Here is a 13,049-nt window from a genome sequence, read left to right as displayed (position 1 = left end):
AAAATTTATCAATAACCCACCTGCACATGTAATTCATTAACTAATAAAGATTGATTATGTGATCAAAATAGTAATTAGACAACAAGTGAATAAACCTTCTTAATTTTCCACATGCCAAGAGCCATCCATTAAACATGTGTGTGTATATGCATAACATTAGCAATTGATTCCAATTTAAAGGTTTATATACAATTAATTTGTAGTTTGATCTCACATTCTCGCCTGTCAGTCTGTCACATATAATGTCATTCTCAAGCATTGAAATAGATTTTTAAATAGCCCTTCAGTGCTAGTGTCTTTAAATTTCACCCTTTTACCATTATCCATTTCATACTAAGTTTCGTGTAAAGTCATTTATAAGGTAAGAAATGGTATGAATGATTTAAAAATGGAACTCTAGTCTAGTGTGATCTCCAACCATGTACCTCATCACTTCCTTTAAAGAAACTTCACTTCTTATTAAAGATGAGAATATTACATTGTTCTTATTTAAAATAGACCAATATCCAACAATAAAAAATGTAATTGAATTAGTATAAAGCCAATATATAGTCACCTTTTATTCCCTAGACTCCAATTTTCTACCAATTTTTGGCAAGGAATTTACATGTCTTATCCTTGCACATGCCAAAATCCAAATACTATGACTCTTATATCTTTCTCGATCTTTAGTAAATATTCAAGTAGATTTAAGTTCAAAAAAAAAAAAAAAACCAAAACAGAAAAACAAATTTTATACATGAAATAAAAATCTTTGTAATATAGTGTAATATATCCCAAAATGGTAAGAAATAGACATAAACTAAAAAATATTTATAAGAAATACAACCAAAAAAAAAAAAACCTTGATCACACTAAAAATACAATACTCCCAACTTCCACTAAATCATAAGCCGTGCATAGATATAATTAATCATTTTGTATTACCGCGTCTTATTTCAGTCCTTCCAAAATCCAAACAATCCCTTCTTTCTCTCTCCTCCACTTTCTCTCTCTGAAACTTTCTTCTTCACTGCTGTTCATTCTTCGAATCCTTCAAATTATTCACTAAATTCTCAATCCCCCAAAAAACCCAGAATTATTCTGCTTTCTAATCTTGCACACAAAGTACCCTTTTCTTCTCTAACCAAAAATCTAACTCCTAAATTCTCATTTTTGGCTTTTAATGGCGAAACGTGCTTACAAGCTCCGTATCCTTAAATTCTCCCTTTGTATTTTCACTTTATTTAGTTTAAATTATTTAGTTTAAATTGCTGCTTTTTAGTTTTTATCCGAAAAAAATTAAAAATTAATTGGTTTTTTCTTTTTATCAAATTAAATGTACTTCAATTTTTCATTTTGTTATTCATCTGATCTAAGCTGGAAATTGCTTGGAATGTTAGTTTGATTATACCATTTACTTGTTTGGTTCATGATTAATTGATTAGTTTATTTATCTGTTTTTGTGTTCTTTGAAATTTAAATAATAAGTAGTAATTTTTGTATTTTTTTTTGGCGTTTTCTGCTCTTTCCACCGACTTCCCATGTTCTGTATTTGTTTTGGGTTAATTTTTTAGTTGAATTGGGATAATGGGTTGGCCTTTGATTTATTTTTTTTTAAAGTTAATTTTTTTTTTTTTTGGGTGAAACTTTGAATGAATGTGTAATTTGTTGATTAATTATTTGGAAAATTTCTTGACCAAAAATAAAATGTAAAGAGGAATTTGCGGCACACTCAGCAAATGTGAATTGTCTTAGGATTGGGAAGAAAGCATGTCGCCTTCTTCTGACGGGTGGAGATGATCACAAAGTTAACTTGTGGTCAATTGGCAAACCAACTTCTTTGATGGTACATTTCTTTTAAATCAATTTACTTTTTTTTTTTTTGAAGAGATTATTTTATTTAAATTTAAATATGTTAATTAAGTGCATTTTAGTGGTTAGACATTGGAGTTTAATGTGAATGATGATGTTATAGTCTTATAGATGTGTCGTTTTGCCGGGTTTTGGTTGTTTGTCTAACTAGGTTCAGTTTCATGGAAAATTTCTGTATTTAGTAAATGTAGTTAGGGATTAGTTGGTAGCAACTAGCTAGTAGCAAGGTTTACAGAAAAGAATTCCAATTAAGCTGTTTTGACTACTTTGGACTCGAGTTGGGGTTGATCACTTATTTGATTGAACCGTTCTGTTTTGCTGCTTTTGGGACTTTTGATTTAGGGTCATTAATTTTGTATATAGTAGTAATGTGCTATGATACCTTTATATAGGTGCAAGTTAGAAGGAAGATTTGTAGATAATTGTAAGTTTTGGGTTTTCCTTTTTTCTTAATCATAATGGGAAAATGAAAACTTTTTAAAGAATTAATGGGTAAATCTAAGGTCTTAGTCTGTGATAATTCAGCTTACCCTCTAGAAAGCTCTGATACTCATATACGTTGGTAAATATAATGCGTATTTACAATAATACCCTAGGTATCCTACTATCCCTATTAAATGCACTTGTAGATTGCGATCTTGTTGCTTGTTTAAGAATGGATGGATTTTTTTTTTCTTTTATAACGAATTAGATATTATAAAATCACCATTGAACTCAATGTAGTGATATCGAGTAATGCTTGTATTTCATAGCAGCAACAATTTGATTGAGATATGTTATATTGAGGAACGAGGAGTGTACAATTGCCTCTTTCGTTATGAAGGGTGATGTATTTATTCATGATGCTGAAGGTTGATGTATTTATTCATGATGCTGAAGGGTGATGTTGTTCATATCCTGCTGATTGCAACACTGCTTTATGATGTTTGAGGTGTTATGTTAGAATTTATTCTTAGCTATTGCTCTTGGGTTTTGCAGAGCCTATGTGGTCATACCACTCCAGTAGAAAGCTTGTCCTTCGATTCAACAGAAGTGTTGGTGCTTGGTGGAGCTTCTTCTGGTACAGTGAAGTTATGGGATCTAGAAGAGGCAAAGAGTGAGTTTGTCAATGTCTCACCTCCTGTCTTAAATTTTTGGACAGTGTAGCCCTTGGTAGTGTAGAATTAATGCATTGATGATTTATCTAATCTAGGATAATAATTACTTTATTGATACGAAGTATAGTTATTTACACCTTTTCTGGTCATTTGTGTATTGACTTCATTATATAGCTCTACGTTCTGGTTTATCGGAGAATTTTTTTTGATAATTTTTTTTAAATGTACATCTTTATTTTAACACTGCTTTTTCGAAGTGTAGTGGTTCGAACTCTTACTGGTCATAGATCCAATTGCACTTCTGTTGAATTCCACCCTTTTGGAGAATTTTTTGCATCTGGTTCAGCAGACACCGACCTAAAGATCTGGGATATAAGAAAGAAAGGATGTATTCACACATATAAGGGCCACAATCTCGGGATCAATGCTATAAAGTTCACACCTGATGGTCGATGGGTTGTTTCTGGTGGATCCGATAATGTTGTAAAGGTAAGATGAGAACATAATATAAGCACTTGCGTCTTGATAGCTTAGGTATTTGCAGATTCTTGATGGCTTTCCTTAAGTAGAATATATCTTTTCTGCACAGGTCTGGGATTTGACTGCTGGAAAGTTGTTGCATGATTTCAAGTTTCATGATGGTTCCATCACATCCTTAGACTTCCACCCACTTGAGTTTCTTCTTGCCACAGGTACTTATCCATTTGGTTAGAACTGATCGCTTATAAAGTTGCATGTCACATTCTCTCTACATTTATTACTCTATTTCGCTTAGTGACCATTTCCCAAGGTGGCAATTAGTATTAAGATTGATACTTATCTTTGTCATAGTGTAGATAGAATTTTCCTTAACTGTCGAACAACTTAATCTTTTTGAAGTTTCATTATAGCTCCTGCTTAAAAAGCTTATGTCAGTTGAGCACAAGTAGAAAGGAGAGCCCATGCATTTTTCCTTTTTCAGATTTCAGAGTCAAGTGCATTTTCATGTGGAAGGCTTGCTGGAGGATATCTTTCCGCCACAGGATCCTTGCATCTCGGTTAAGTGTTTCAATAAATGTGTATATACATATTTGTGATAAGCTCGAACTCAACTGAGATTTTCAATTGATTTTGAAGACTCCAACTAGTCCATTTTTGAAGTCTTTAGTTTTATGCTATTTAGTTATTTACACTTTTACCCATATTAAAGTGTATCTTCAACAATAGCTCTTCATTTACCAGAGCAGCCACCACTCACATATATGCTGATGCTGTCCTTACTTTTCAGCAATATAATATGTCGGGTTCACAAAAAGTGCTGCCTTTGTTTCTTTCCTTGGTTTGAGGCCCCATTTCTTTCTCATGAATTTAGCATTATCAGTCTAGTCATGAAGTGCTTTGCTGTTACGTCATCATTTATCACAAATGTCCATTATAGCATGGATCCTTCTTCAAGGTCTAATCTCCTTTTGTTTTTGCTCTTCTTTGCCTGAACCTATACTTGAGCACCTCTCAGACCTTATGCCCTTAGAGTTAGTGCTAATGTAATGGTGCTAAGCTGTTCCCTTTCAGTGGCTGATGTTATTTTCTGTACTCTAATTATGTATAGCATTTTTCAGGTTCAGCGGATAGAACTGTCAAATTCTGGGATTTGGAAACTTTTGAAATGATTGGATCTGCCAGGGCTGAGGTAATAAATTTTCTTATTGACTTGAAATATCGTTGTCGTATCACTGTTGAATTCTAGGCTATGGTTTGTGGTAAGTGCAAGTGCTAGACAGGTTCTGGTGGAGGCATTCGTAGCTATTAATGAATTTCTTCCTCTTGGCTGAGCCACAATTTTTTTTTTGTTGGAGGCATTATTCTCAGTCAACCCCAAAATGAAAATTTTCAAATTTATAACTGATCATCATCAAGTCCATTTCTTTGTCTCATAGCCACCCTTTACCAATTTTTAGTACATTGAGTTGTTATGAGAAGTTGAAATAAGATTTTCAGGGTGGTTAATTATAGTTTCTTCACTTAGGATGGCTACTTGGCTAGTCATCATAATTCATAATGTTTGTGAAAAAATAGGTGTCATCATACCCCATTATATGCTGCCTGAGGACCTTATGTCTTTATTCATCACATGATGCTCAATTCAAGATTTTGCCTCAAAGCTTCAATTGTCATTTTTGTATCATCCAGGCTGCAGGAGTGCTTGCTTTAACCTTTCATCCTGATGGGAGGACTCTCTTTTCTGGATATGACAATAACCTGAAGGTCAGAATACTAACAAAATTCTTTTGTTTATGTGTGTGGTTTTTTTTTTTTTTTCTTCTTCTTATTTTTTTATTTATCTATTTGAGTAAAATACAATTATATGCTATTATACTCATCTATAATTCAATAGGTTTATTCATGGGAGCCTGTAATCTGTCATGATTCTGTTGATATGGGATGGTCGACCCTTGGTGATCTCTGTATTCATGAAGGAAAGGTCATAGGTTGCTCTTACTATCGGAACTCCGTTGGTGTTTGGGTGGCTGATCTCTCAGTATGTGATTTACTGTTATCTTTGTTTAAGCTACTTAACACTATAGCATGCATGTATCAACAGTGTCACACACTCGTACCTTAATTTAAAGTGCAACTTTAACTTTCTTTTATTTAATGCTTGAAGCGTGTTCAGCCATATGGGATTGCTGATTCTGGCGCACCTCATGAGAGAAACCCTGTTGAGTTTAAGGCTGATATGCGAGAAAGTCAGTCTCCCGAAGTAATGTCAGCTGTTGGGTCCTCTTTCAGCTCTCGTTCCACGTCCCCAGATATTGACGCTAAAGATATTAAGAATATATATGTGGACTGTAAGTCATATTGTCTTTAAAGATTATTGAAGCTGGAAATATTTTGTGGTTCATCTAGTTACCATCACTCCTTTTCTGGCCAGTATATGACTGCAATTTTTTGCATTTACAACTCCTTGTCACTTGGAAGCTCTAGCTTAAAGATGATATTTTTGTTTTTTTTCAAATGATAATGATGTTGAAGCCCTTTTTGAAAATTGACAACAATACTTGAGTATTATTGCTATGTTTTGGAATTTTGACTTTTCTTTGTATGTCCTTTTTTTCTGCAAACTAGGATAAGTGGATAACTAAATTGGAAAAGTTAGATGCTCATTACATTTAAATAATGAATGGGAATTGCTATTAGAATTAACGAGATTTGCTTGTGGGTATGTTCAGACTTCAGCAGTCAGCACTAGTTTATGGAGTAGCATTTAATGTAGGGTCAAAGCACTACCAAATATCAGTGTTTGGTGCTGTAGTGGTGAGCGCTAGCCTTTTAAGCTTGGGGTATTGTTCTGCAAAAGCTACCAAAATTAGCTTTAATAGTAGTGTTTGTGCAAAAGCGGCCAAAATTAGCTTTTCTCAAAGTAGTGTTCTCCAAAGGCCACCGTTAAGGTGTTATTTAGCTATCTAGTGTAGTGTTTTGCAAAAAGCTACCAAAATTAGCTGGTAAGGCAATCTTGTGTTTAACTGTTTATCACTTTATCTATTTATTTCTATTTATATATTACTTTAATGGTAGGGTTAGAGCAGTGCAAGTACTTAAAGAAAATAACTACTTTTAACTTTGACAAGTAGCTGAATTAGTAAAAGAACTATCAATCACTATAACAGCTAACACTTACTTGCATCCTCTTAGATTGTGCCAATAACATAAGGACTTTACTGAATTTGGAGTTTGGTGGTGGTTTTTTTTTTTTTTTTTTTTTTTTGGGGGGGGGGGGGGGGGGGGGGAGGTGGGGTCTATTTTGTTTTGTCATCAACAAAGGTTTTGTCTTCCTTTAGTTGCATATGTGAAACTAAAAATGCCAAGTGCTAAGGCTTTCTTCTCCTTTGAATTCCTTCACCTTATTTGAACATTAGTTGGAATGTTATTTTAAAAGGTGAAATGAACAAAGCCTTGGATCCCACAGCTTCTAGCCTAGGGTGGGAGTGTGAACTAGGAATGGTTGGGCTCAAGGTACACATGCATGGGAATTGGATTGTGCCTGCCAAGGTTATGGCAAAATATGGTGGTTGGAAATTGGAAGATCCCTCGGGCTTGGCACAAGGCATAGCCTGGGCCTTTGTTAACATAAATGTTTACTGATAACTTGAATTCAATCTAACAGACTCTGTTTCATTTACCTGTAACTTACTTCCTATAATACTAGGAAAAAAGAAAACTGCTGGCTGCAGCGATGTTGCTTAGTTCAAATGATTAGGCCATTAGGGTATTTTTTAATAATAATTTTTAGAAAACCCAACAGCATGTATATCACATGGGGCAATACAATAATCTAGCCTGCTAGACATGTGGGGTAGGCTATGCTTGGGCCAAGTTTTGGTATATTTAGAAATTTCCTTTCTGATATTTTTTTTTTTCGATGTTTCAACCCCCTGGATAAACATATGTCAGCCTGCATCTTGATTGTTGTGTATACTGTATAGATTTCGGAGTATCATATGTTCCATATTCTCTCAGATGTTAGCCTCATACTACCTCTGTTTTTATTTAGTTGACACCATTCTATAATCACGCTTGCCAACGCACTCTTTTAACGACTAATATCTCTAATCTCGACATTGTAAAATTATAAAAAGTGGATATTAAATTATTAATAAAATATACATGGAGTTGTTTTAAACAAGATCCCACTTGACTATGTTTTATTGTAGCTATAAATCACAAAAGCTAGTCATAGTGTAGTTAATGAATAGTGTAAAAGTCAAACAGTGTCAAAAAAAAAAAAAAAAAAAAACAGAAGAAGTATTACTTTGAGACTTAATTCATCACATGATGGTCTCACGAGGGTTTTTCTTATTCATTTGTTTGGAATTAGCAACATTACAATCCTCTATCGAGTATTATGTCACTGTCCAAGTATAGACTAAGCAAGATGTGAGATAGGGTGGGTGCTAATTAGAGAAATCTAACCTGAGGATTATAGTGTTATCCAATCCACCCTAAAGTCCTAAACAATAGTAGATTGATACCAATGACCATTCTGATCTTGGTTCACATGCCAATATGTGGATTTCCTTGCAACAAGAATTGCTTGGAATAAAAGGTAATCAGATTCATTTTATTGGTATCACTTGTATGTGAGTCTATGGTTTATACTATGCTATGGCAAAATGGCATGGTGCTGATGTCTTTAGTATGCATCTTTTGCCTTTTGGGGATACTAGGAGTATAGTCAGACTTATTGACCCATATTACATGCCTGTTCATTTTTTTCTGTACGCCTAATCTTCCAACAATTAATGAGCAATTTGTAATGCAAGTTTCTCGTGTAAGTGACTGTCTATGTATCCTTGTAACTGCAGATGAGAAGCCAGTCAGTTCTCGCAAAACACGCTTACGTAATACATCAAAAGCCATGTCGTCTGACGTGAAGGAAACCACCAAGTTATCATCTAAAAAGCAAAGTACACCTAGTGCCACATCAGGAAAATCTAATGTTCAAGCTGGTGGTAGATCTTTTGTTACCCCAACCTTTGTTCCTAGAGACAGTTCAGGTGGAAAAAGTTTTTCCAATTCTAGAAGAGAGTCAATTACACCTGCAAAGCCTGGTAGTGGGGGGTCAATTAAGGCTCTGCACGTAAGAAAGTCATCTAGGAGCAAATTTGATGTTGATGCTGGAGATCCAAATTTTCTAGATAGGCATGTTCTGGACATGGGTGCTAGAGACAGCTCTGGTGGAAGAAGTTTTGCCAATTCTAGAAGAGAGTCAATGACACCTGCAAAGCCTGGACAGGCTACGCACATAAAGAAGTCATCCAGTAGCAAATATGATATTGATAATGCAGATCCAACTTTTCTTGATAGGCCCGTACTGGGAGTGGGAGCTAGGGATTTATGTGAAGACAGAAATCCCACTCCTGAAAATTTTGAAGAGCAGTTTGAAGAAAATCCATCTACTCCAATAGATAATAACTTGCAGAGTGGTAAGATCTCACCTCTTTCCATAAAGATGGATGTTATTTGTACGTGCGTGCGTGTTTTGACAGCCAGCAGACCTATCTTGTTTGGCCATTCGCAGTTGTCTTTGTAAAAGCACTTTAGATGCTTCCTGGTTCACTTCTTTTATTTTCTTGCTGATTCTCAGTAATTTTCTCTTGTTTTGTTCACAGTATCTGGTGATTCATTTGACCATAAAGAGATACAAAATATAAAAGTTGCAGATGGAGATGGGAAATCTTATCCTGGAAGTTGCGAATTGCAAACGACTTTTAATTATGGGAAACCTAACTCAAGTCTTTGTTCTCATTTAGCAGTGACAGTTTCTCTTGGAAGGACACGTTCTCTTGTTGAGAAATTTGAAAAAAGGGGAAAATATTGCGGTGGTGAAGATCAAACGATCAGTGTATCCCCTGAGGTCATTTCTGATAGGATGAACAGCTCTGCCATGCTAGTATGTTTATACTCTCCATGTGATGAAATTTCTGAGAAGTTACTTTTCACATTCTTTTAAGTAAACCTCTCCCAACTCATGGAAACAACTTATAATCCTTATTTGCCACAGAAACAAAAGACCGTCCTCAAACAGAAAGCAATTTTTCTTTATGGTCTTTGAACTAAGATAGTTTTGATAACTGCTGTTTAGTGCTTCCCGATTTTCTTACAAATAGAATAATAATCCTGTTATACGTGTATTGTGCTCGCTTGTCCTTGAATTTATTGTAAATGGGACCGGTTAAGTTTTTGGACGACTCAAATACTGAAATGCCTTCTAAGATTTCTAAGGCTGCTTATTGCTTGTGCTGAGTTTTATATAGTACTTGTATTTTTTTTTCCCTTTTTTTCATCAAATTTGTTACTATATTTGAGGCTAGATAGTTCAATAGAAGTAGCATACCTCATTTCACTTGAACTTTTTTTTTTTATTATTATTTTTTAAATATGAGTCATAATATTTCTGATTTACCTATTCAAATGCCTTTAGTCACCTTATGTGATATACACTATTGTACTAAAATGTACTGAAAATAGTCAACTTTAGCACTCCTTAGGCTCTATATGGCTCATCTAATTTTGTCTGGATTTATTTTATCTTATCTGTACTTATTTGGTTACTACATGAACCAAGGCTTTGTTCTCTTCACCTTAAAAAGAATAATATTTAGTAAAATTAAGTTCAGTTTAGTAAAAATAATTTCTATTCAGTACAAATAGATTTAAATTAGTAACTGTATAGAAGAAATATTATAGAGAGCCATTAAAATAAATGTCACTTTAATTAGTAAAAATAATTTATGTTTAGCACAAATAATTTCAATTCAGTAAGAATAATTTCAGTTTAGCAAAAATTAGTTTAAGAGAATAGGGCCCAAGTTTTTTTGTCAGGACTTCTTTTCATCTTAACTTAATTTATTTTACCTTAACTTATTTTGTTTTGTTTGAACTTGTTTTCTTTGAATTTCTGAACTTATTTTCTTTTCTGCATTTGTTTTGTTTGAATCTCAATTGATTTTATTTGATATTAGTGTTTCGGAACCTATTTGATCTGATGAGCTTATCTAAATTTATTATTATTATTATTATTAGAAGTATTATTATTTTTGAAATAAGATATTTTGAGATTTTTTTTTTTAATTTTTATTTGGGTGTCAACTAAGACAGCCATGTGAAATGGTATAAAATTTAGGATTGTTTTAAGCTTATGGCTGAGAGGATTATGTAGAAATCAATGCATAGTTGTGGTCTGTGAGAACTAGAATTTCCTTAACTGCGACCTTGTATTGAAATATGATTTGCAAATTTTGGGTATAGTTGAAACTTCGTTGTTTAGTTATAGTTTATCTGGAATCCTGGATCTTATATTTTATTACTTTGCTTGGTTATCACTTTATCAGAAAGAAGAACCGCAAGTTTCTGGTAGAGAATCAGCCTCAGAAAGTGATGCATATTTTATTGAAGATCTTATGCAGAATCATGATGCTCTTCTGAATGGTCTTCGTTCTCGCCTCAAAAAGTTACAGGTAATTTTCTGGCTATGTTCTATGAAGTATTATCTCAATTGACAGCATGGCATAAAGAAACGATTCTCCAATCGACATCATAACTGTGATTTGGTCTTAGTTTACATAATTTTCATAAAAATCTGGATATGATTTTTTCAAAACCATATTTTTTAATAATTCGATTGATATTCAGATGGTGCGGCATTTGTGGGAACGAAATGACATAAAAGGTGCCATTACATCATTGAAGAAGTTACCCGATCATTCGGTGAGTACTTTTATCTTTTAATCTTTGTTTGAGCTTGATATTTGATCTTGCTTATACTCCTATGGTGAAATAATCTCAAAATTGCATATTTTCCTCCTTGTGGCTCAGGTCCAGGCTGATGTGATTAGTGTTTTCATGGAGAGAATGGAAATTGTTACCATGGACTTGTTCTTTTGTATGCTACCTATATTGGTGGGTCTCCTGGACAGCAAGTTGGAAAGGTAATTTAAACATACTTTCTGGCTTGTGCATGTATTTAATAAAATTTTTGGCGTATGGAGGGTCAGTAAGCAAAATTGAGTTTGCAGTTCTTTGGGAGGCTTAAGAGTGATCTTGGACTCCTACATCAATAGCTGGCAGTATATGAGAGCGTAGTTCATTTACTCTTCTTAGCTAGTTGCTTAAACCTGGGTAAGGGGCATTAGGTTGATCTTTCAAATCGTGATTTCACTTCCATATTTTACAGGCATGCAAAAATGTCTCTGGAATTGTTGCTCAAACTTGTTGCCTTTTTGGGACCTACAATTCGCTCAACCATCTCAGCACCTCCTTCTGTGGGCGTTGATCTTCATCAAGAAGAAAGGTATACTCTCCAATCTCCAAATTTGCTTTCCCTTTCTTTTTTAAAAGGGAGGCTGGCTAGGAATAGGCCATCACTCTTATCCGTATAGCTATTTCATGCATATTGAATATCGCTTATTCTTCAAAATCAACAGGATTGCGTGCTGCAAACAGTGTTTTGTCCAGCTGCAGCAGATACAAGGCCTTCTTCCTGCACTGTCCAGGTAACTTGCATACTAGGTTTATGTTGTGAAAAGGATCAATGCTGAGCTATCTTTGCTGTTTCGTCATTTAATGTTATTATTGCTTGTGCTATATAAATTGGAAGATTTTTTTTGTGCATTTATACTACTTTTCCCATAACCTTAAATGGATAATTGAAAGCCCAAATTATTTCATCCTTTTTTGTGGCTACTTGACCACAGCTAAGGTCAGCTGTTTCTGTATGCAGGAAGAGTGAATCACTTGCCAGATCAGCTTTGGAATTGAATCTAGTTCTTCAAGATCACAGCATATAATTCATGCGATGACTTTTTTGGAACAGTGAGGAAGGATTATGTTTCCTTGTCGCGATGAGCCAGAGATTTTGACGATTCTAAACTCTAAAGTCCTGATTTTTGCTTTTCTTCCATCGCCTGTTAATATCTCGGGGTGGCCAATCATCAAGAATCAGTGCCATAAATAATCCATTAGTTGTACCCTTGTATCATTCTCAGTCCATCAAAAGGATGCGCAAGCTTTTCATTCAATGCCATTCTTTTCTAGATGGGCGCTGCCCCTGTAGCTCTAGGCGCTAATCATTGTCATGTAACTATCTGTGCATCTGATGTATGTGTCCTATACTTCATATTCAATGAAAAAAACGCCCAGGTTATTCATGCTGGGCCATTCTTAAGATTTGTGAGATTCCTTCATACAAATTCCGAGAACACCAACGCGTACAGCCGTACATATAGAAGAAAGCATGTGTTTCATATAGTTTTACTTCTTGGATACTGGTTGGATGGGCTTGTCTGTGTTTCAGAAGATAGCACATACTACAATTACTACAATATTTGTTGCACAGATTGATATAGTGATCTGTGGACATACTTTAATTTCCTTAATTACTTTATACACTAGTTAGGGGCCCTTAATAGCCACTAAAATTAGTGGTATGGTTCAGTGGGACAATGCCATATGCTTATGCATTCTTTGTTTTTATGTTGGTCCAAATTTATTGAGATTAAGGAGGGTAGAGTAGTTTTCAACTGTGACCCACTTAGCTATTTAGTTTTAGAGGTAAGCATT

At 34.5% G+C, this 13,049-nt stretch overlaps 1 protein-coding gene across 3 annotated transcripts; it reads left to right on the top strand.

The window, feature by feature from the left end:
• Nucleotides 1-487: 487 nt before the first annotated feature.
• On the top strand, nt 488-12,656 carry LOC110693557 (katanin p80 WD40 repeat-containing subunit B1 homolog). 3 transcript variants are annotated; one of them, XM_021870686.1, is made up of 17 exons: nt 488-1,190; nt 1,698-1,828; nt 2,833-2,950; nt 3,214-3,440; nt 3,541-3,643; nt 4,550-4,620; nt 5,121-5,195; nt 5,326-5,469; nt 5,596-5,779; nt 8,294-8,914; nt 9,245-9,381; nt 10,823-10,948; nt 11,124-11,198; nt 11,307-11,419; nt 11,665-11,781; nt 11,915-11,983; nt 12,211-12,656. In XM_021870686.1, exons 1-17 carry the CDS (start codon nt 1,166-1,168, stop codon nt 12,275-12,277), a joined length of 2,403 nt encoding a protein of 800 aa, XP_021726378.1. In that variant the 5' UTR covers nt 488-1,165; the 3' UTR covers nt 12,278-12,656. The 3 variants fall into 3 exon arrangements, with proteins under 3 accessions (XP_021726378.1, XP_021726377.1, XP_021726376.1); XM_021870685.1 differs by having other exon boundaries at nt 9,242-9,381; XM_021870684.1 differs by having other exon boundaries at nt 9,101-9,381.
• The last annotated feature ends 393 nt before the right edge of the window (nt 12,657-13,049 follow it).

This window comes from Chenopodium quinoa, unplaced genomic scaffold (assembly GCF_001683475.1).
Source record: "Chenopodium quinoa cultivar QQ74 unplaced genomic scaffold, ASM168347v1, whole genome shotgun sequence".
Lineage (NCBI taxonomy): Eukaryota > Viridiplantae > Streptophyta > Magnoliopsida > Caryophyllales > Amaranthaceae > Chenopodium > Chenopodium quinoa.
Note: the sequence above shows the minus strand (reverse complement) of the source record. Positions and strands in the feature narration are given on the sequence as shown.

Coding starts and splice junctions, on each gene's coding strand:
- LOC110693557 (XM_021870684.1), top strand. CDS start 1,166: ATGGCGAAACGTGCTTACAAGCTCC. Junction 11,420..11,664: donor CTGGACAGCAAGTTGGAAAG/GTAATTTAAACA, acceptor CATATTTTACAG/GCATGCAAAAATGTCTCTGG. Junction 11,782..11,914: donor GATCTTCATCAAGAAGAAAG/GTATACTCTCCA, acceptor CAAAATCAACAG/GATTGCGTGCTGCAAACAGT.